The 25,209-nt window shown below is 39.7% G+C and overlaps 1 protein-coding gene across 8 annotated transcripts in view; it reads right to left on the reverse strand.

The window, feature by feature from the left end:
- Window positions 1–21,615, reverse strand: part of MTMR4 (myotubularin related protein 4) — a 51,578-nt gene extending 29,963 nt beyond the window's left edge. Inside the window, exons 1-4 of one of the 8 annotated variants that reach the window (XM_087958679.1) lie at window positions 21,518–21,615; window positions 14,566–14,793; window positions 8,934–8,998; window positions 8,725–8,820 (exon numbers count right to left, since the gene is read on the reverse strand). In XM_087958679.1, coding sequence (XP_087814805.1) covers window positions 8,725–8,817 — 93 coding nt within the window. In that variant the 5' untranslated portion in view covers window positions 8,818–8,820; window positions 8,934–8,998; window positions 14,566–14,793; window positions 21,518–21,615. The remainder of the gene's footprint in view (window positions 1–8,724; window positions 8,821–8,933; window positions 8,999–14,565; window positions 14,794–21,517) is intronic. The other 7 variants (XM_087958703.1, XM_087958695.1, XM_026671680.2 and 4 more) reach the window with 7 other exon arrangements.
- Between the last annotated feature and the right edge of the window lie 3,594 nt (window positions 21,616–25,209).

The following is a 25,209-nucleotide window of genomic DNA, read 5'->3' on the forward strand; positions in this document are numbered from 1 at the left end:
CCAGTTTGACATCTCAGTTAAAGGTAAAGCACTAGATACTGGGAGGTTTGTGAGTCCTGCCTTAAATGTTTAGCCCGCTGGGTGAGTTTGGGCCAGTTACCCCTCTCTCAGCCCTAGGAAAAAGTCAGTAGCAAACTATTTCTTAAAATGCTGTCAAGAAAATAATGTACTATGTGGTCTTCTCCAGAAATATGTCAGAAGTCAAGTCTAACTCCAAGATGCACATATACATAAAGTATTTACTATAAGAACTGATGAGTTCATCTTTCATATTTCAAAATATCTGTTGGAAAGAAATAATTTGACACTTCCACTAAAATGGAACATGCAGCAATTGCAATATAGGTAGTCCTCGACTTATGATCACAATTGACCCCAACATTTCTGTTGCTAAGCAAGACGTTAAGTGAGTTTTGCTCCATTTTACGACCTTTCTTGACACAATTGTTAAATGAATCCCTGCAGTTGTTGGTGACTCTGCCTTCCCCATTGACTTTGCTCCTCAGAAGGTCACAAAAGAGGATCACATGACCCTGGGACACTGCAATCATCATAAATATGAGCCAGTTGCCAAATGTCCAAATTTAATCATGTGACCACAGGGATGCTGCAAAGTAAATGTGAAAACCAGTAGTAAGACATGTTTTTCAGTGCCACTGTAACATTGAACGAGTACTAAACAAATTGTAAATTGAGGACTACTTTCCAATACAATTTAGTAAAGTTGCAATAAGTTGATGTAAGGTGGAGCGAAAGAGGACAACCAACAAGATGGATGGACTCAGTTATGGCGGCAATGAGTGCACCAACAACCTGATGGCACATAATCAATCGATCAATATAAGTTTAGCAGATCATGGTGTTCCTATAGATCATAGTTAATTTTTAATGATCTGGTAACACAGATGTAAACTGAATTACATACAGTAATTTGCCATTCCAATCTCTTATTATTCCTCCAGAATCTTCTGAAACTCAAGATAATCTGTCCTGTTTGCAGAATGGGATGCCTCACCGTGGCCAGCTTGCTACTGCCGACTCACCTTTGCCAACCTGCCACTGCCAACTTGCTGCAGAATAACTCCACACGGCCAACTCACCATGGGGATAATTCACTCTGGGTGGCCAGAAGGAGAACTGGGCAGGCGGGCACACAAGCAAGCAGTGGGCACGGCACAGAGCGCATTGGGGCAGGCACTAGGGAGACAGCAGCAGCTGAGGGCTTCCCATTTTCACACCTCACCTTCCCATTGTCTGCCCTGATGCGCTATGCGCTCTGCCCCCTGGTCAGCTCTCCTTCCAGCCACTTGGGAGGTGCTGGAGATGTGAAGGGGATGAGCAAAGGTGTGGAGAGTTTGGGGAGGATGACCAGGGGTGCACGAGAGGCATGGCATGAGGATACATGACAAGCGTAGTGCAAACGTAGAGGGCCTGGGAGATGATGCACAGGTGGGGTGACTTACCCCAAGGACTTGCAACCTTTATCCACTGACTTTCTGGGGAAACCAAGGAAGACTGCAAATGGTGATCATGTCATTGTGGGATGCTGCAATGGGTGTGAAACAGTTGCCAAACATCCAGATCATAATCATGTGACTGCAGCAATGCTGGGACTGCCAGAACCTCAAGGACCATTCATAACCACCATTCATTTGGCATTGTTATGGTTTCAAATAGGTCAAGAACTACCTATAAGTCATAAGTCTGAGAGCTTAGCAGGAAGAATAGCACCAATGTTAAGGATCTCAATATTCCCAACAGACAATTAAGGTATTTTTTTCCCTCTTCTGAAATCCAATGATGATTCAGACAAAGAAAAATGACCTCAAAAGAGATACGGAATGCTTCCAATGCCCCACTTATGCAGTGTTTAAAAGAAAATGACAGGAACAGCAGCGCATATGCACAGTGGGCAGAGTACAGTTTCTATCAAAAATCTTCAGCTTGTGGAAGTTATTGATGTAGGCTTTGTGTGAAACACAAAGGTCATGATTAGAGTTTAAATCAACGTGCATTTTCATAGAATCACAGTTGGAATGAACTTTGGCAGTCATCTGGTTCAATTTTTTGCTCAAAACAGATTCAACAATCCAGGATGCTGTAGCCCTTTCTCTCTGGCTCAAATATTTACCCCTTCTCTAGGGCACTCGATACCAGAGTTCTTTTAATTAGCTAGACTCTTCAGAGATAGTTTCCAAATGCAGCATTGTCACCCTTTTTGTTTAAGCTGCCACCATCAATTTTAGTTATGGGGTCCCAATACCACCTCTGGGTCCCATCACCTGTAGATAAAAAGGAAATTCTCTTTATTTTCTACTGTCACACTTGTAAGTAGTGTGGACAATTTTTTTAGCTATATCTTGCTGGTGCACAGTAACTAAGGACTGACAATGATGAGTATAATCTAAGATACAAAAGTATGATTTTACTAACTTTGACCCTACAAAACTACTTATCTGGACACCAGAGATTGGACAACCATTTAAGTGAAATGCTATAGAGTTTCCTGCTTTAGCAGGGGGTGGACTAGAGACCTCAAGGTGCTTCCAACTCTGTTATTTTGGTCACGAATCCTTCTCTGCAATGATAATGCTTTGATACTGGGGATATGTGTTTAAAAACCTTTCCCTCAATATGAGTTCACGACAGGGGTGGGGTTCAAATTTCTTAATAACTGGTTCTGTGGGTCTGGCCTAATTTGGGGGTGTGGCTTGGTGGCCATGTGACTGGGTGGGCATGGTGTGTATGTAAATATTATAAATATTTATGTAAACAGATTTTTTTTATAAAAAAGAACCCCCTTTACCCAAAATCAGGCAAAGCAGGCAGGCAGATTGAGGTGCTCACAGAATCACAGATTCACTTAGAGATCTATCTATCTCCAATTGGCTATCTGAGTCTGTCACATAAAATTTGCTTGCAAGCAAACTCACAAAATTTGCTAGCAAGCAAACTCACAAAATTAACTAACAACACAACATGTATATAAATATTTTTTTGTAAAAAAAAAAAAAAAGAACTTTTACTTAGAGATCTATCTATCTCCAATCGGCTACCTGAGTCTGAGTCTGACTCTGCACTGAAAAGTAGAAGCTTCAGTCCTAAGGAAGGTTCAGCTCTGCTTTTAGATTAGCTAGAAAGCAAGAAATCCAAGGATTTCCTAGCTAATCTAAATCTCCCAGCAGAGCAGAACAGCTGATGGTCGGGAAAAAGAAAAAAGAAAAATAGCAACTTACCAAACCAGGTAAGTTGGATGGCTCGCATGCCAGGTAAAGAGTGAGTGGGTGGGGAGGGGGTGGGGCCAGCCAGTGAAGCGATTTGCCGGTTCTCCTGTGTGCAGCTTTTGCAAGAAATCAGCTGTGCCGCCTGGACAGCTGACAAGCGTTTTGAAAATCCTCTTGTTTCCTGCTTTTTCAACCTCAGCTGTGCCGCGCAAAGCAGCTGAGGGAAAAGCAGGGAATAAAGGACAGCCTAGAGCCCGGGCTGAATGAGGCTGAACTGGGAGCATCCCACCCCTGGTTCATGGCAAGAATTCCTTGACCAACAGGGCCCACAACATGCCCCTTCTGTCAGCAAAGATGAGGCAGGGCAATCCCACTGGGGTGAAACAGGTCCTCACATAAATTGTGTGAGCATGCTTGGAATAAAACTAGGCCTTGGGTGCACTTATGTCATACTGGCCAACTGCTACAGCCCTTCCCATTAGCAGGAAACCAAGCCTACAAATTATTTAGCTTCCTAAGAACATTATATGAAAATGCCATAACGGGAAGTCAATATCTGTGGGCCCACACAGTGAAGATCATGGCATATGAAAATTGCAACCTGTAATGAAACAGGAATATACGGTGAAGAATATAGTGAATATGGTGAATAACTGCAAAATAAGTTTGAAGTAGTTTCATTCTGTAGAATAAAATTCATAAATATGTTTGGGGAAGTAAAGGGTAGGTTTTAATTAAGAATGATAACATTAGAATATAAAAAAGAATGAATTGGGATTATCTAGGTTATTGTGAGTTCATATGAAAGTAGAAATCCCTAGGTGGTAATAGTTGCATTAAGTTATACTTCATTGAATGGTGATAATGGAAGAATCAGGGATGAGTTCTGGGAAAAGTTGCAACATTCTAAATGAATGAGAATGACATGGGAAATACAGAAAAAGTTATTGGACCACTTGGAGCGCCAAGAATGAATAAAAAATCATTATTATTTGATAAAGACCTGCTTAGAGAAGCATAAATAAATCCATGTATGGGAAATCAATTGGAAAGCATGGCTGATTATATTTTTAAAATGAAAGATTGAACAAATTAGTCAAATGCTATGAAGTGCTATGAGGTTCTTGATATGGGACAGGTCATAACTTGGCAGCGTCCCATGTTCCAAGTATTTTTACATCTTGGGAAAACTGATATGCAAGAAAAGGAATAATGTGAAAGGAATACTAGAGTGCAAGCAGAATGTGTGCTGTCCAGCCAGTTTATGGGAATTGGATAGTTAGGTAGCGATTGTGAGCTGTTCCCTTATGGGAATGCATCATGGTAAATGTAGTTAAGGTATCCTGGGAAATGTAGTCCATGTCACGTGACCACATCTGTAATCCTAATTGGTCACTAAATTGACTCTCGATGGGTTGGGGGAGTTTTCCTCACTCTTGGCTGAACTCATGGACTCGTGGAAACTGTTCTATTTCTATCATACAAGATGGGAGAAAAAGGATAGGAGATAAACCATCTTTTTACCTACAAGACAGATATGCAAAGGATTGGTCATTAAAGAAGATTTAAGATAAAACAGTTAGGAGAAGTCAAACAATGTCTTGGTTTAAAGATAGATAGAACTAGGGGAGGATACAAAATCTCACAGGCAGATAAAATTAACCAATTTCTAAAAAGTTTTAAAATGGAACTTTGTAAGCCGGCTAAGACACCAATGAGTCAGGAGTGCCATAGTGATGTTCAAAGTCCTGTTTTTGATAAGAACATTTATCAGTCCTTGATTGGTAGTTTATCTTATCTCAGTAATTGGTCAAGGCCAGATATTGCATACAGTATTAATCAATTATCTAGATTTAATGTTGAGCCAACTGAAAGGCTCTGGCAAGCTGCTAAACGTGTGTTAAGATATCTGAAACAACAATGCATTATGCATTGTATTTGGAGCCTAAAGATGAACTATGTTTAACTGAATATGCTGATGCAAGTTTTGCTACAGACATAAATACACGAAAATCTACATCGGGTACTGTAGTATTATTGGGAAAAGCATTGATTGGATGGAGATCTATTAGACAGAAACATCTAAGTTTGTCAACAATGGAGGCTGAATTCTCATGCTTGTCTTTAATATGTACAGATTTAATTTTGTATAAGAAACTACTAATTGACATGGGAATTGATGTAACAGATTCTATTGTTATTTACGAAGATAACCAATCAGCAATACAGATGGCTTCAAATATTGCTGTTAAAACAAGAACGAAACACACAGATTTAAGATATTTAAATGTGAGACAATGTGTGCAAAGTAAGATGATTAAGCTAGAATACTGTATGTCAGAAAACAATATAGCAGATCATTTTACAAAGGCCCAAGGCTCTATAAAGCATAAGGCTTGCTGCAAGGATTATGGACTTAGAATGTAAGGTTGTATATATCGTCCTACCCAAAAGGAGAGAATGTTAGGAATATAAGTCACCTAACAGCTATTTGGGTTGGACAATATATAAACCAGGACAGACATTTTAATACTGTTTAAGAGAATCCTAAAAGTGTAATTGGGTGTGTTTTCTCAAACGGCCATAAGATGGAGCCAGAAACCTGGGTTGTTTAGTCTTAATCTTAGTCTCAGAAGAAGTCTCAGTGAGTCTCTGCTTCCTTCTGTTGGAGAGTTTTGCCGTTCCTTCATTTTTCCTGTATTGACTGTTATTCTTGGATTTGATGTAAGTCTGTTACTGAACTGTTTTTGATACTGGACTTTGTTATTGGATTATCCCTGGACTAAAACTGACTAATTTACTTGTGAATGATTTTGGACTGTGTTTGAACTTTGCTTAAACATTTATGGAAAGTAAAAACCTACATTTACTGTACAGTGTATCTACTAATGTGTGTGTATTATTCAAACACTACTCTCATATACGTCTCCCTGTATGCGTTCATTCTCCTAATGGGGAATTACCTCAACAACCCTACTCCAACGTCTCATGGCCTGCCAGGTGAGCAAATTAGCCCACCAGTGATCACAACTTCTCCACAAGTAGACATGCCACTGACAACACTGCCACACTCAATCCACAAGCAGTACCATTCCAGCCACAACCTCCACACCATCCGAGCTCACAGGTACAACAAGATAACCGCGGCCAGCCTACACAGCACCGTGAAGCTCCACCATCGCCTCTGGAATGGCAGAACGACATCCTCCGTAAGCACTGGGAGGAAGGCTACAACCCATCGTTGACATACAACTCCAACCTACACTCTATGTCAATGCCTCAACCCAACTCTACAGACGATGGTGACTACTGGAGAGAGTTGGCAGTAAACAGAGGAAAGCTAGATTTGGCTGCTAACGGTGTATACAAATTCTCTGACGAGCCAGGCGGCGAATATCTCCTATGGAAGAAAGTTTTCCCGCACCCCATTCAGGCTCCACACCTGAAATCCGATTAAATACTCATACACTTGATGGCGTGGCTAGGGCTGCAGTCTGCCAGAGATACAAAGGCACTTTATGCCTCCCACTTAGATGACCCATGACGCCCTACAGTTGTCATGGCAAAGACTTGACAATTTGTACGGCGCTGCGTCAGACGTACAATCAACGCTCCTGGATAGCCTCCACAGATTTCCTAAAATTCCTATCGGCAAGCCTCACCTGATTGCGGAACTCTCTAATATACTCATACAACTGACTGTTGGAAGAGAAATGATAACGTATATGCAGAATACAGATTAATTTCCCAACAGAATGAATAGAAAGTAGAAATAAAGAAAGACGATGTAGAAATTTTTTGGAACACAATGAAAACAATTGAAGGATGTGGAGTTATGTTAGTAGGAAATATGGATGTTTAATGGAATAATGAGTTAAAAGAAACTGTCAAGTGAGATAAAAGATACACTGTTGAAAATGGCAAAATGAATGTGAAGTTGTAAAGAATGTGGTCAAGTTAATTAGATTTAATTAGAATTTTAAAAAATATTTTGGAAGAAAATGAAAAAACCTAAACAAGAAGCCTCAAGCAAAATGAATGGAATTTAAAATAAAGATGATGGGATGAATTGGGATGAAAGTAAGTTAAAGGAATGCTGGGAGGAATATTTTAGAGAACTATATGGGAACAATAATTGTATGGCTAAGTACAGAGTTGAAACAAATCCCAGAAATGTTCATGTTCATGAAAATTACTTATATAAAGGAAATTATAAATCTTGAGAGAAAGTCGCAAAATGGCAAGGCTCAAGATGTAGACAATTAAACTGAAGAAATGTTAAATATGGTGGTGGCTTGTGCAGCGGTTTTGGGATTTGTTTAATGCTCATGCGTGAAGATAGCATATAGGTCTGATGACTGTTTCTCTAAGCAAAGGGAAATATTTTTTTAAAAAGTGAAGATCAACTCACAAGGTATTAATCTGTTATGCAAGCCTGGGAAAGCCTTTGGCAGAATTAAAAGGATGCAAGGGATGACAATAAGCAAAATATGAGAAGTGGAATGCAGCTTTACTTGAGACAGAGGGTGAACAGATACATTTTTGTTCTGTGGTAAGTCACTGAAAAATGTACAGCTAATCGAGCCCATGAAGTTGCCAGTAGAGTCATTAAATTTGCCAGCTGCAATGAAAACATATTGTTCCGTGCAATCATTAAAGTTTCCAATGCTAATGGACTGAGCCTATTATTGTTCAGGGTTAGTTTTGTACATATTCTGATTATTCACACTTTGAAGCCATCTAGTCCAAAATCATCAGAACTTTTCTGCAAGTTTCCTGTTCTACTTCAAGTGAGCTTTAGTTAGAACTTAGTTGCCCCTCTATATTACTTCAAATGAGAATTTGTTGCCTAAAAGAAAAGAAACAGACTCTCTGCAGTGAATTATGCATAGCTTACATTGGCTGATTAACCCCATTTCCATTTAGAAAAAAACCTTTACCAACTATTCATCTTCTAATGGTTTTTCTGACCCATTCCACTTGGAATAATTACCTATTTAAGTAATTAAATAGGGAATCCTTGATCTAGACATATAGATTGACAGATCTAAAATTTCATCTTATTAATCAGGGATCTTTTTCGCAGAGGGTGAGCAAAACTATTGCCATGTTCACATAACATGCTATTCTTGAACAAATAAACCACATTGTGATTGTTTTGTGTGTGCTGTGTGAACTGAGTCTATCAGCATCACTCTAACTTGCAAAACAATGTGGATTTTCTTCCAGTGATCATTTAAAAATATTATCATAAATGTACAACTCTGAAAAATTACTGGTAATCTCTTTACAAAAGAAAGGTCTTCCCCACCAAATTAAATACCTAGAGTAGTTCGTTTTACATTCCTGTGGGTTTTCCCTTTGACACCTACCCAATTTCTTTCCGTATCCCTGTCTTTATTAGCAGAGTATAAATTATTTGAACAGAGTTCCTTTTATGTGGGATCAACACATTAAACTAAAAATGAACAATAAAAAAGTTAGAAAAACCCAACTCTACCTGAAAAATGCTGTATCTACCCCAGTTCTGCAACACTTGAACTTGGATCGGCTCCATTTTAGCTTTTTCTGTAACATATTCTTTATCTTCCATTTACTGTTACAGAAACCAAACATCAAGCAATTGTGGAACAAATCCTCTCCAAGCACTACGGTTAAGCTTTGCAAACATATACAACAGAATGAAATAGAAATAAAAATCATATTCACCATGGTTTTCTCCGACTCCTGGCCCACTCTGATTTTTTCCAGAATTGCTGCTGGAGATCCACGTACTGGGAGGAAGAGGGGGGAGAAAGATTTGGTAAGATAATGGATCAGCAAAATGCAATCAGAAGCAAAAGCAAATCTTCCTTAAATGATATTTTACAACACCATTATTTAAAGCATTAAATTATAAGGATATATTACAGGCTATCATGCAACACTGTACCTAGAATGAAACTATGAAACTCCTAAACAGTAGTAGAAAGTAAATGGTTAAACTCTTCCCTCTCTGAAGCTACAAAGGTGAAAGAACAAAGTACATGAATCTACCACTGTTTCTAAAGCACGCTTCAACAACTGGCTATTAGAAGAAAAATACAAAAAAAAAGAAAGAAAAAGAATGGTTATTAAGCAGAAAATCTAGCAAAACAAACATCTGGCTTCTGGTTTAATCTCCTGCACTTTGCATTAAATCCATTATTTAGTTAAATATGAAAATGTACACCTGTAGTATCTGTTAGAATCTAATTAGGGGTGCATATATGTTTATATTTTACAATGTTTGTATATTTCCTCAATTACAAGAGTCTGGGAAGGACATATGTACTACTGCATGCAAGGTCTGAGTAGAATGGATATTTTTGTACTGCCCAGTATACAGTATGTTTTCACTCTCAAATTGTTCCCGGTTTTGTGCATGGCTGTACTGGCAAGCACAAAACAGGCTGCATATACTCCATTCTGGTCACATGACCATGAGGGAGGGGGAGGGACTTAGAATAGAGTATTTTGCAGCATACCAAGCTGCTACCCAATTGCCTCTCCCATGGGATACATTCCAGATGTATTTTTCTACAGTGCTTCTTTCCTCAGTCTATCAACGAATCTGGCCCATCTTCCAACTTGATCTTTCATTAGCTGACTTCTCTTGCTATACTGAACTTGTGTTCTTTTTTTACTGAGTTATGCTGTTGCTGATAGACAGGATTCCCAGGTCTCTTTTACATAACTTCCTTCCAACTCTTCTGCTGGGTTGCAAACAAGAAGGTAGGGAAAACAAGTCACTTCTGGAACTGTTTCCAACCTTTTTACTGGCAGGGGTCATGGGAGGGATATCTATTTCTTGTTTTTTACAATGAATTAATGTGCTGTGCTTCTGCTTTCCCCTCAAGTTGCGATTATGTGTACAATGTGACGAGTTGCATATGTCTTTTTCTGGGTCATATGACCAGAAAGGGAACTGAGAATGGAATATGAACTTGGTCCTCAACGTACGTAGTTCTTGACTTACAACACTAAAAAAAGTGATTTATTACTGTTTTTCAAACTTACGACCGTTGCAGCATCCCCATTATTACGTGATCAAAATTCAGATGCTTGGCAACTGATTATGTCAGGAGCAGTATCCCAGGGTCATGTGATCACCTTTTGTAACCTTCTCATAAGCTAAGTCAATGGGGAAGACAGATTCACTTAACAACTGAGGCAAGAAAGGATATAAAACGAAGCAAAATTCACTTAACCAATCTCTTAGCAACATAAATTTTGGGCTCAATTGTGGTTGTAAGTCAAAGACTACCTGCATTCCAAGTTCATATCCAACTGCCTATCCCCATGGGGATATATTTGGGCAATTTTTTCAGGCTTATTGTTCCTTCACAGCCCCTGCACTCCTCTGGCTTATCTTGTACTTCAAATATTCTTTTATCAGCTTCACCTTTCCTCACCAAATTTAGTCCCATTTTGCTAAATTGCAAAGAATAACTCTCCGGTGAAACAAATATTTAATCAAAGTTTCTATTAAGTCAAATTGGCTATACAGATTATTCCCCATTTTTAAATTTACAACTCTATCAATTCTAAAGAACAGTGAGGAAGAACATCTAGTTAAGAACTAAATTGTGTAGGGGAGCATGAAGGTAACCTTGACAAAGAAATGCAAAAACTGTTAAGTAAAAAAAATCAGCCCTGGGAAAGGAGAAGTAAGAAAAAATCCAGACTGTTCGGTATAAAAAGGGGCAGAGGGATGAGATTCTGTTGTTATAGCCAAACCAGTAGTTGAGCATTCAGAAATTGCAATAGATGGAGCGTTGATTTGATTCTGGAGTGGTTCTGTGTGAGGAAACGGGGAAAGAAATGCATATTCCTTTGTTCTGGATTTTGCTGGGCACACCTATGACATGTATATCAAAGGTGTATGCCATGATGTTTTGATGACACACCAGTGTACACCAACACCTAACAACTATTTTTGAAAAGACTAGTTCTCATGGGATTTTTGGTTGCTGTGTGGAGGCCATATAAGAGAATGAGGTGTGCTCTTGCTCGGATTCTGGAAATCACACAAGAGGGCTGTCTTCTTGCATGGACTCGAGTCTCCAAAAATCATGCAAGAATGGAGCTGCAGGTTTTTGGAGACTGCAGAAGCTGAAGAAAAGCATTTTCCTAAACCACTGCAAGAACAAACGGCTTGTGTGACCTGGAGGAACTTCCAGTAGGCTGCAGGGGCCTGTCAACAGTGCCAGATGGTAAATGGAGTACAGATCCTGGGGAGCACTGGATCATGGCGGACAATTGTGCCTTGAAGAATGACACAGGTGGTCTTTTTAAGTGGCAGCAGTGATACTAGGGCTGAAGTCAAGGCCTGGACCTCTACTTCAGATCCAGCCCAAGGTACCATTCAGATTCCCACTTGAAGCACAAACGAGAGACTTAAATTGCAGGTAGTCTGAACAACTATTTGTTCAGCAACCATTCAAAGTTATGACAGCACCAAACAAATGGTTGTTATGAAGTTATGTCTATTGGAGCACCTTGCAACCATACGATCCAAATTCTGCCCTTTTGGCCACCCTGTATTCCATCTATCTACTCCGGCCACCCACCTCTCTCCGACTGACATTTGCTGTCTTCTTCTTCCTGCTGGCCCAGGAACCTGGGACTGGGTGAAGGTGTGAGGTGGGCATGGCTAGTTTAATGAAAAGAAGGTGACATGATAGCAGTGTTCCAATATTTCAGGGGCTGCCCCAAAGAAGAGGGAGTCCAGCTATTCTCCAAAGCACCTGAAGGCAGGACAAGAAGCAATGGGTGGAAACTAATCAAGGAGAGAAGCAACCTAGAACTAAGGAGAAAGTTCCTGACAGTTAGAACAAGGTGAGCACGGCAGAGTAATGGTGCCTTGTCTGCTGAAAGGACATTGTTAGGTTCGGATGGGGAGGAAGCAGCGGGATGGATCTGGTGGAGAGTAGCTATGTGGTTGGCAGCTCCCTGTGTAGGTAGCATCTGACAACACTGAACAAGGCCTTGTGAAACCGCCTCCTTTGTCGGGGAAGCCACTGCCTGCACCTTCCGTCTCTTCCACTAGTTCTGTCCCGCTGCCTCCTCCCCATCTGGGCCCAGTGAGCTTCCTTCAGCAGATGAAGCCCTGCCATGCACATCTTGGATCTAAACCCTGGGCCAGCGCCTGGATCCTGGGCCAGCATCAAGATGCCAAGCTTTAGCTAAAGGCAGCAGGGATAGTAGCGGTGGAATGGAGGGCATCCAAAAGTGCAAAGATGGAAAAGGTAGACAGACAAGTGAGGGGAACTGAAGCGGAGGCAACTGTGGCAGGGCAATGATATCTGAAATGGTATCAGATGGTATGAATAAGGAGAAAAGTATCAAAAGTAACACTATTCCTATCCCTGCACATCTTCAACAAATTATAACACTGATACCAGTTTTGCCTGTAAGAATGATTAGCAAATTAGAACTAAAGTGATTAGATATATTAAGTTATCTGAGGTTTTATTTTGATAACATATATTTTAAATAAAACAAACTATGTTCCCTCTTAGTATTCCTTAGTGAACTAAGCAAGACTTACTTGTGGAACAATCCTATATCATCTATTCAGAATTAAATCTCTTTTAATTCAATGGGAGATATTACTTTGTAAGTGGGTTTAGGACTACAGCCTGGAATCCTCTGAGCAGAAAACTGGATTATGCTTATTTACAAACATAGTTATCCTATACTTCTTTGACCAAAATTTAAGCACTCAGTAATTGGACTCTTCATTCAATAAATTGGATTACTCCAGAAACAGCTGACATGTGTCAGTGAACACGCTAGATCTGGCACTTGGCTGTGCTAGCAGGTAAGCTAAGCTATATGGCTGTGATGGTGAACCTGTGGCGCGAGTGCCATGGGTGGCACGCAGAGCCATTTGAGTGGGCACGCGAGCCCCGGCAAACTTACCTCACTGTGCATGCATGCGCCTCCCAGCTGATTTTCGGGCCTTTTTGGCCTTCCTGTGAAACGGGCCCATTTTTCATCCTGCAAAGGCTGCAGGGGCTTTCCTCAAGCCTCTGGGAGGCCGAAAAAGGCCTCAAACGGGCCAAAAATCAGCTGGGAGGCGCAGTGCAGATAACGGGGCAGTGGGGGGGATCACGCGCACATGTGCAGGGGGTGTGGGACACACATTTTTTGGCACAGGAGCCCAAAAAGGTTAACCACCACTGCTATATGCAAACATTGATTAATCAATTCATTGAACTGCAATTTTGTATCTACTTCCCTGAAAGCCACGATATAGAACTCTATGATATTTCGTGCTTTAAGCTATTGTCAGCCTTAATATAAAAACGTAACAAATTATGAGTTAAGGACAAATGCTAATATATTATTGAAGATGTAACTGAAAAGTATCTCTATTTCTGTATTTATGTGAAATAAAAGATAAAATTTCCCGATTTTACCAAACAAGAGTAGGAAAAATAGTGTCATTTGCTGAAATTTTCCTTTCTACATAATTACTGCTGGTAAAAGTTTTTCTCCCCTTGCAGCATTGGCCACCTTACGCATTGGTCTTCTGTTGCTTCCCAGCGAATGCACTTTTGCCAAGAAACCAGAATTTATTAAGAAATCTAACACTATAAAGAAAGACAGGGGTGACCTCTTTTCTGAAAATAGCTACTATTCTTTCAAAGTTAAAGCAATTCTGTTAGGTTCATGTCTCCATTCTTTTGTAATTATCATCAGGTACAATTTTCAAAGCTAAGCTCTTTCAATATAATTTTTATTTATTTTCTTTTTCATTTTTGGGAACTTATACCTCCTTTTCCAATGCACCATACTCAAAAACTGTGATGTATCAAAAGTCAGAATCCTGCTTTCCTAAATGATCAGTCAAATAATTTTAGGAACCAGTGCATGAAAGCAATGGCAACTTTCACATAGCAGACTGCCTCTGATTATAGTTTTACATAGCCATTACAGCTACGGTAGTAGACGACAGACCTCTTCTTCTTGAATCTGTCAAAGTAGCCAACCTATGACATTGAATACCAAAAACAAGGTGCGGATTATATATAATGTTATAAACACCAGGCTATCCCAACTATCCAAAGGGCATCTAAAGAGAACACTCAATTTTTCATACTGTCCACAGACTTTGCTTTCTCCTGAAGCAGCGGTACACTCTATGGTCCATTCAGAAGTAATCAAAATAAGCCGGACTCTATCTTCATAAATGCTTTGTTAGGTGTACTCACAGGTAATTTGTCTCTGTGCACCCAGAAAGTTTGAAGTTTTGAAGACAAAACTCTATACATCACATAGAAAGAAGTGAAGAAATGTCCCAGCCCTATCTTACCTCGTTTCTTTGTAAGGAGGAGGAGGAGGAGAGAAGGAGGAAGAGGCAGGTGGTCCTAGTCTTCTCTTTTTACAGAGAGGGTCCTTTTATCACTGACATGAGAACTGGGAATAATTCTTCACTGCTTCAATATTAGCAAAGGAGAACTGGATTACAACAGCAGGGGACAGGGTCTGGAGTGATAGTCTTCCTTTTCAGGAAAGGCTTCATAGAATCTTTCCATATCATCTGGATGAATTGGAAGCAAAACATTTTTAATTTGAGCTAGTTTGAATTCAAAACACTCTAACTGGATTTAGAACAAGTTTGATGTCCAATCTAAGAATGTCCTGAACTTCATTATGAAAAGACCTATTGTGAACTTGAAGCTATTTCAAGCCCACATCCCTTCAGAGATAATCCATTTCAACTAAAAAAAAAACATGTCCTTAGACTAAATGAGGTTTGTAAACTCAGAAAACTTCAAATTCAAACTATCGTGCAAATCCTTAATTTGGACTACAAAGATTTTGCATGGGATTTTCTGCCTGCTCTATGGTGCAAAATTCTCAAGATGCGACATTGCAGTTGTGTGAAAAACAGAAGATCAAGTAAATTAGGCAAAGGAAATCAACAGTGCTCCATTTCTCACAAACTGAAGCATGAACACAAACCAAATCTCTAGTTCACAATCTTTGTTCACACAACTCTGAACTCAAGAAAACTGAGCAAATAGTTTCTAATGTGTCATAGCATTTATCTTCATTAACAAAAATTATGCTTCCCCAACAAATAAACCTAGGTGGTAAAACTAGCTAAACTTGTAAATTTATGGAATGTTTACAAGATTGCTCTGTGAAAGATATTTATCATACACACAGTACGTTAGTACTATAAACAATTGTTTCCCTGGGAAATTTTATCAGCTGTGTTGCAGGTTTCTAACAAATTTGGTTTAATTTTTTTAACATTTAAATTGTAAGCTACTTTGAGCAGTTAATGTGAACTAAATAAATGTAAATACTGAAATAAAATAAAACATAGAAAAGAAGATTTTGGAGGTGAAAAGGATTTAAAGGAACTAAAAGAAATTACCATAAGCACACAAGGGTAATTCCAGTGGAAATTTAAAAGCTAACATATACATTACAAGACTTGTCTGATAGTCCACTCTGATACGAAATACATGTTAGATGGCTAGTGATTGGAAATTGAATTAAATTTCTGAATATTCATAAAAATATTTCCCATGTATTAAAACTGATCTTTTATCTACAAAGCATAATGATTTAAAATATTTTAAAATTTGAGAATATATGAAAATCTGGAAATTATTAAAAGATAAAATGCTTAGAAAGTCATCCCAGACAGTTAACTTAATGAAGCTTATACTACATAAGTCTATTTCCTTTATACATTTAAATATTAAAGGATATACATAATTTAAACGTTTATTTTAGTAAAAGCAATTTTTTATTAAAAACAACAAATATAAAAATCTAATACCAGATAATATAACAAAAAGATCTTGCAGGAGCCATGGCGGTGCAGTGGTTAGAATGCACTATTGCAGGCTGACTCTGCCCACAACCAGGAATTCAATCCTGACCAGCTAAAAGCTGACTTAGCCTTCCATCCTTCTGAGGTTGGTAAAATGAGGACCCAGATTGTTGGGGGCAATATGCGGACATTCGTAAACAGCTCAGGGAGTGCTATAAAGCAGCATATAGCAGAATATAAGTCTAAGTGCTATTGCTATTAAAAGATATTTTTTAGCTTCATAACTCCTCCCATGATTGAAAGAGAAACAAGGAACACTTACCTAAATAGGATTGATTAAACAAACAAACAAAAACTACTTGTCTACAATGAATGTATCCTCAATTGGTAATACTAATGAAAATACTAAGAATGATAAAGCACAAAACTTCCAGAGAAAAAATTGCAAGCTGAAAACAGTGGAAGATACAGTTGCTCCTCATGAGGTGACCACAACACAATGATTTCCACTATGTTTAGAGCTGGTTTGTTATCATGGTTTGTTCCTTTAAAAGGATCGTGGGTTCACACATACTTTTCTAATCACTTTTCAAGTCGCTTTTCAACTATTGTTAGATAGATAACTACTTGTTATCTGCTTTTCAACTATTAGGAACCTTTAGATCAGAGGTGTCAAACACACAATGGCCATGCCCATCCCTGGTTTAAGGAAGGGGGGGAAGTTCCAATATGTCAAGTGACGACAATGTGTCATCGTGAGTTTGACAACCCTGCTTTTGATTGACAGGTTTTATAGCACTGATTGAGCTTCTTTTAATTCTTAGAGAAAGATGTTTTAAATACAAGTTTAAGAATTTTTAAAAATGAGATAAATAAGAAAGGGTAACTAAATTTTTGATTTGGGAAAGTTACAAACATAAGGGTCCAGATGGATTTGAAATAAGATTTTAGAAATAATTATAAAAACATTTCCTGTGGAACAATGCTTTTATTTTGAATTTTGTTTTAAATGATGCCATGAGACTTTGAAGGCCAACTCTTAGAAGGAACTAAAGAAACTAAACTTACAATTAATGGAGAACACTTAAAATTTGCTTACTAATACAGAATGAAGCAAAATATTTTAACAATGGATATACTGAAGGATATTATTGAATAATGGACCCAGAAGTTAAAATTTTAAGAATGACTGCCTCTATGAATAGACTGTGTTCAAAAGATGCTATGGAAGAGTTTTAATGGACCAGACTGAAACTGATCTGAAAGTGGATTTTAAAAATGAGAGACTAAGAACTATGTGGCAAAAAGATGCTATACTGGGCATACAAATGAAACCAGCTAATATCTTAAATAAAAGGGATATACAAATAACAACAAAAGAACAACCCAGGGTAACTTTCCTATATTGGATTTGCAGAAGAGGCTAGTTTGAAGAATTCTATGAGAAGGGATAAAGGGAAAAAAAGAAATAAAGTTGTAGGAGATTATTTGAAGGAAATAAAGATCAACATTATTAAAAGTAAAAAAGGAATATAAAGTTGTTTATTTGATCAAGGTTAAAACAGATATATCATCTCTAGTAACCCTTGCTGTATTTTAAGAGGGGATAAGTTACTAAAATTGTTTGCACTTGTGACGGGAAGTTTATATATTTCTTTTCTTCTTTACTATATTTTTTCTTTCTTTCCTAAACTCCATACACAAGCAACCAATATACAAGTGATTTAAAAACAGGATCTATGGATAATCTGCAAGCTGCCTCATTTTAAAATTAAGCATATAGTTTTGCTTACACCCACATATCCTATTTTAGAGTCTATTTTGAATATACCGGAATTGATCTGTAACATATGAAAAGCTCACTGTTATAATGAAATGAAATCATCCTTCTGAGAATATGAAGTGATTTTCTGTCATCCATCTGTAAGCAATCATGTACCAAGTCCCTTCTCGCATATCTCAAAGACTGCAAACATGACAAATTTTTTCTGCTTTTAGGAATTAAGATATTCTAAATGAATCAATATTACCCTCTTTATTTAAAGTTCATTTCAAAAGATATTTAATATCAAAGTGAACACAGGGCTATCTCACAATATATAACCCTGCATTCTTCTTATGCACCTACATGAAGGATCTAAGACAGGAGAGTAATAGAGATATTTCTGTTTGGAAATCTACCCTCATTATGTTTAAGATCTCTTATGAAGCGACAGTTCAAAAATCTCATCTGGGGACAGCCCATTATTCAATGGAAGAATGCCTTCTACCGTGTTTCTCACAAAATAAGGCCAGGCCTTATTTTTTTTTGACCCCTGAAAAAACAGCTAGGCCATCTTTTCGGGGGTGACTTAATTCCGCCCCCCTTGCATCCTCAGGTGGGCGGGCGGTGAGAGCTTGGATGTTCGGGAGACCTTCCACCACCGTTGCTTTCCCTTCTCCCTTGCTGCCACAGCATTAGAGCAACACCACGGCGTTTGGCGCAGCCATGTGCAGCCAGTCAGGGCTCCTCCCTGCAACCGGAGCCCTGAGGAGACACTTGGCTTCAGGAGCTCCTGTCGCCGCCTTCCCTTTGCCTTCGAAGGTAAAGCGAATTATTTTAAAAATGACACCCTACTACAACAAAGCCTCCCCTGCCCGAGAGGGCAGCCCAACCCCACGTGGGGAGGCGAATCTCCCGGGGCCTCAGCGCAGGATTGTCCCACCTCGGGAGAAGCGCCCAACCGCCATCCCTGCCTGGCGCCGGGCAAAGAGCTCTGCCTGGGGCACCCAGCGCAGCTGACAGGCGGGCCCTCCTTCCCGGCGGCAGAGCTCTCACCAAGGCAGTGAGCGCCTCCCCGCCGGACCCTCCGCTCATCCTGCCAGGGCCACGCCGGAGCCGTGCGGGCTAGGCAGAGCCAGGAAAGCGAGCTGCGGGTACGCGCTCTTCGCACTCTGCCCGGCGGCAGGCAGGGATGGCGGCTTGGCGCTTCTCCCGAGGTGGGATGATCCTGCGCTGTGGCCCGGGAGATTCGCCTCCCACGTGGGGTTGGGCTGCCCTTTCGGGCAGGGAGGCTTTGTTGTAGTAGGGTGTCGCTTTTTAAAATAATTCGCTTTACCTTTGAAGGCAAAGGCGGCGACAGGAGCGCCTGAAGCCAAGTGTCTCCTCAGGGCTCCGGTTGCAGGGAGGAGCCCTGGCTGGCCGCACGTGGCTGTGCCTAACGCCGCAGCAGCAAGGGAGAAGGGAAAGCAACGGTGGCGGAAGGTCTCCCGATATGAAGTGCCCCACCAACGCAGGCAGCACCATATCCGGGCATGCAACAAAAGTAGTTCCTAACGGCAAGCCCCCCCCCGCCATTCCCCCCCCCCCCATTTTGCATGTATAATATGGGCCTTAATTTGGGGGGAGGGGCTTAATTTGATTTTATGCCAATAAAACATGGTGGGGCTTTCTATTGGTGGAGGCCGTATTGTTGGAGAAACACGGTATGTACAAAACCTCAGATTCAGTACTGCTCTTTTTTATGCTGCTAATTCAATTCAAAGTGGAAAAGATTCTTGCAATACAAACAGACAAAAGGTTGTTTCTATCCTTCTTATATACAGATGTGAGTTTCTATGAAGACTGAATATGTAGCTATTAAAAATATCTAATTGGAGAAAACACATGCATTTGCAATTTTACACATTCCATCCCAAGACGAATTAATTTAAAGCCCAGATTAATTGGTGCCTCTATTGATGGAAAAATAAGGACTTGATACATGTACACATTTAAAAATAGCAGAGAAGAAAAATATAAGCTTTTTGGTAGACAGCATCACTTTGAACTAATATATTGTGAACCTACATCCTCAGTATCTTAGGGTACTAATACAATTCTTTCCAAATATAAAGAAAGATAATTTTATGGGAGGGGAGGGAAATAGCTGAATTCTTCCAAAAATAATAGAATGAAATTTTGAGACAAATGAAAAGCTTGTCACGTGGAGAAAAATAATCAAAAGTAAAGAAGGTGGGATCCAGACAAACTAGAACAGATGCAAAGAAAAGGAGCAAAGATTACCCATCTTATGAGAAGAAACAGGCATGTCTATCTTAGACACACAGCAGAGGATGACTATTATCCTATTGTTCAAATATAAAATGAATCAATAATACAGATAAGGCCTTGTACTCATTGTGCTGCAGCCCAATGAACAGGACATGTAATAATTCTCTTCAAATACATATAGATTCCACTTCAATCTTTAAAAGTTTCTAACATAGTCTATCTGCATGGTAATTGGTTACCATTCCTTTGCAGAAACTGGAAAATCTTCTGTTAAGGATTCTTTAATTTGGAGTTGCCTCCATATGGGAGGAGAGGGCGACTGGCTTGAATGGCTTCTAATTCTAGAGCAAATTATTATACAATACCTAACCGGCTTAAACACAGCAATGTTAGCCTTTTTTTAAAAAAAAGCACAGTCACCCTGGATAATGTTGCCATTTTTCTCCTGTGAAGATGCACGGGAATATCTTGCACCCACCCTGGCTTACAATCTTAGCACTGGAGTCATTTAGATTTGCCTGAATTAAATAAAATTATTTTAAAGACACAAGTTTATTTTTAGGAAACATATACACAAATCACAGCAGGTAGTCTTAGAAAAAGCATTCCCTCCTATATAACCGCGAAAGAAAGCAGCCTCCACCTTTGTTTTTTGAAAGAAAAACATTGTCTTATGTACGTGAAATATGCATACTTTTTACATTAAAGAACCCACGTGTGTGTAAAAGTGCTGCTTACAAAAAGTCAGGGCTCTCTTCTTAGACCAAAAAAAAAATGTTCAAGGCTGAATTTTGAAATCCTAACCTGTAGCATAAACATTAACATTGCTATTATGTTTAAGAGTACAGTGTAACCACTTTGAAAGGTAAAACATTTTTTATTGTAACATATAACAAACCCAAGTCCTCCTTAATGTGAGCAAAGCACGCCGGTCCAATTTACTATACTGGCTTGCGATTTTGACTTTATGCTAATAGGCTCGAACAATGGAAGGCACGGTTTCTCAAGGCTCCTCCCACTCGTTTTAAGAAACGGCACTAGAAACTGGTGGCAGGAGGAGGAGGACAAGGAAAAAAGAAAGCCAGACCTACGTTTTCTGGCACTCGAGAAAACGAAAGCGGGCGAACTGGGCCCAATGGAACCGGAGTTCCCCTGAGCATGTCCAAAGCTCGCTTTGACAACTCGTTAGAACTTTAGCGGGTGTGGCCTGATATGCCCTCAATAGGGCGAGGTTTGTCCTGGCTCCTCCCCTCGCTTTTAAGACTGACAGCAATTAGGGAAAGGCGTCCGGCCTGGGCCTTCGCTTTCTTCCCCGCAAAACGAAGCGAGGCCCGGAGACGTGAAGGCCCCACCCACGAAGCCCGTGGCCGCCACCGCAGAATGAGGGGGCAAGAGGGGAGAGGGCGGCCGGTTGAGCGAGCGCGAAAGGGGTCTCCTCACCTGCGCTCCTCCTCCTTCTCTTGACGGCGCTGCTCCCACCTCAGGCGCCTCGTGCAGCTCCCGCCCACCCGCCTAGCCAGCCACTCCTTCAGAGTGCCCGCTGTCAGCCAATCAATGGCCGTCACCGAGATCCAATCCAGAAACCGAGATTGCGCCTCCTGGAAGAGACAAGCCTTATGCTTCCGTTGCTCGGATTGGCCAATGCTCCCGTCAATCATTCTGCCCCAACGTGACAAAGGAGGAAGAAAAAGGAGTGGGAGGGGAAGGGGCAGGCCACGACGGCCAATGAGAAATCACAGCGCGTCCTTCACGCCAGCCAGTCAGGATGAGAGAGAGAGAAAAAGGCGCCCACGGCCATTTTCACCTCGGTGCTGTCAAAAGAAGGGAGGGAAATGAAATATTCCAGTTGATTGGCTGCGACGAGAGGCACGCCTGGGTGCTGCAGCAGTTAGGACATTACCATACCAACTTCTGTCTCTCAACATTAATCCCACCGCCTGTGTTCAATCACGTCGCCCCGCCTCTGCTACGCCTCCGTTTTAGCCCAATCAAAAGACAGGGCGGGACCTTGGGCTTGTATGGGCCAATTACTGCAGACCTGCATACCTTTGGTATGCCTTGAAAGGAAAAGGGTTGGTGCGCGAGTGAGTGTGTGAGCGCCAGGCGTTTAATTTATCGCCCTCCTAATGCTTGCATTTTAATAAAATGTATACGTCTGTCAACTCAGATTGTGTAAAATAATATTTTTACCGTTTGAAACATGTCAGTGGCATTAATTAAAGTTTAACAGTGGTCGCCCTGATAATTGGTTGATATAATGAGGAAAAGCTTCGGTGGGATGCAGATAGAAAGCGCCCTTTCCTCCTGATAAAGAGGCCTCAGCTGGGAGCTGGGAAGGACGGGAGAAGGGTTGCTGCTGATATTACGAGCCTAAATTAGGGGCAATCACAATCTTCAGAGTGAAGGTAGAGAGGTGTGGATGTAGTCTGAGTCTCAAGGGAGAAATACACTCTACTTTTTTAAAAGCCACATTTTTGAACAAAATAATCTTTAGTCTTGAAGACAATTTCTTTTAAATTAAAAGTGCAAACTAAAATGCAAACTCAGAAGGAAAAAAACCTTATATTTTATACTTATCTATAGTCATTGGTTTACCATTGATATGTAATTGAACATTAACGTTCAATTATTTCTCCATGCATCAAGTAATATACATTGATGCATCATCCCAAAATATGCTGAATGATCACATTATCACATCAGATAATTCTCCATTTTGTTATACGTTCAACATAAAAAAGATGTCCAGATTTTCAAACACGTATTTTGAACACACACTAAATACAATTTTTGATAAATCAACTTTTCCCCCACATTTTAAGGATATGAAAATCTTGAGGAATTTTATTTAGTACAATCATCATCTTCCATTTGTAACCTGATATTTTACTCTTAATAATATTGGCTTTTGTTGATATTTTAATTTTCTGTATAATATATCCAGAGAAATATAATAAATCAGAAACATAATAAAAATAAACTGCTCTTATGATTACTCATTGCTCCATTATAGCGTAACCGTTCCTTCAGTCCTTCTTCTGTAACAAGAAGGAAAAGATAGAACAGCCAATCTACATGTTTTAATTAAAATAATGAAAAGATCTCTGTCTAGAAGAATCTCCAGTTCTTTATTGCTCTTGCACTTATTTAAATATGTGTACTTGTTTTGCATGTCTACTGTGTATTTGGTTTCCTTTACAGTAGAAGCTACATTGGAAACTTTGGGAATCTAAAGGATGGGGTAGAAATGTTAAACATTAAACATTTTTGTATAAATACAGTTTGTTTCCTTCCCATTATTTATTTATTTGTTTGTTTGTTTATTTTGTCAAGCGTTTATAAGATAACAGGTATAAGTATAAGCATAGTTATGAATACATGAAATGGATACATATAAGAAAAATAAAAAGAAACAATAGGACTGGGACGGTAGGCATGTTGGTGCACTTATGCACTCCCCCTACAGACCTCTTAGGAAAGGGGTGAAGTCAATAGTAGACAGTCTAAGGTTAAAGTTTTTGGGGTTTGGGGAAGAAACCACAGAGTCAGGTGGAGTGTGCTGTCCAGACAGTTTAGAATTAATGGGATCTGGGATAGTTAGTTAGGAATTGAGAGCTGTTCCCTTAAGGGAATGCATCATGGTAAATGTAGTTAAGGTATCCTGGGAAATGTAGTACATCTCATGTGGTCACATCTGTAACCCTGATTGGTCACTGAATTGACCCTTGGTGGGTTGGGGAAGGTTTCTTCACTCTTGCCTGAACACACAGCCTCGTGGTAGCAGCTCTATCCCCTGCCTCTACGATATGGGATGAAAGAGATAACCATCTTTTTACTATTCTGCCTGTCCTGTTCTGTCCTGTACAAATACTGTACAAAGGCAGATAGATAAACTCCACAAAGCATCCATACAAAGTCTCTTTTATTGGTTCATCAGGCATCCTTATCAACTCACAGTTATGATGAGGTTCTTCTTAATGTCAAATCCTTTGCATATCTGTCTTTATGGGTAAAAAGATGGTAATCTCTTTCATCCCATAATTGTAGAGGCAGGGGATAGAGCTGCTACCAGAGGCTGTGTGTTCAGGCAAGAGTGAAGACACTTCCCCCAACCCACCAAGGGTCAATTCAGTGACCAATCAGGGTTACAGATGTGACCACATGAGATGTACTACATTTCCCAGGATACCTTAACTACATTTACCATGATGCATTCCCTTAAGGGAACAGCTCTCAATTCCTAACTAACTATCCTAAATCCCATTAACTCTAAACTGTCTGGACAGCACATAGAGTATTCCAGACATTGACCACTCTGTTGCTGAAGTCGTATTTCCTGCAATCAAGTTTGGTGTGGTTTACCTTGAGTTTGTTTCTATTGTGTGCTCTTGTATTGTTATGGTTGAAGTTGAAGTATTCATTGACAGGTAGGACATTGCAATATATAATTAATTTATATATTAATTTATAATTAATATTAATTAATTTAATTTAAAATATACCTAAAAGAAATCATCAATAAAATATTTTCTAAAATGTACATTAATCTCATTGTAATATTCATTTTGATAACATTAATTTTGCCCCCAAAACTTAATGGGTGTTTTAACCTATCAAGTTAAATCTATTGTATCTATAATTAGAATTCATTATGTGCCATCACATTAGTGTTCACTTTTAGCAATTTTTTTCCATGGAGATTTTCTCCAAACTCAATTTGGTCTTTCATCTCGTCTAACAGTGTGCTCATTGCTACTTTATAATCCATTCAACTTGCTCCTGGTTATTCTCTTTCCTTTCCTTTCTCTACTTTTCCTAGCATTAGCACCTTCTCCAGAGAATCTTTGCACATATCCAAAATAGGGCAATACACTCTTAGTGTTCTCCCAGGAATATTCTCCCACCCACCCACCCCCAGCCACATTGAGGCAGCATAGCAGGACTGTAGACTTAATTATTTCAGTGTAGTGTGATATATCAAGACGAGCTTATGGGTAAATGGCTGCTCGTTTTCTGGTACCCTATCCTGATATTTCTCTACTATTTCTATCCAGTGTCTTCAGAGGTGAAGGTATCTGCTCTGTACTGTACTCCTTAGTAGCTCACAAGTATAAGGGGCTGACTGGACTTCT

The sequence above is a fragment of the Notechis scutatus genome, chromosome 1 (assembly GCF_049901735.1).
Source record: "Notechis scutatus isolate UNSWTSFEM ecotype Mainland chromosome 1, rNotScu1.2, whole genome shotgun sequence".
Taxonomy (NCBI): Eukaryota; Metazoa; Chordata; class Lepidosauria; order Squamata; family Elapidae; genus Notechis; species Notechis scutatus.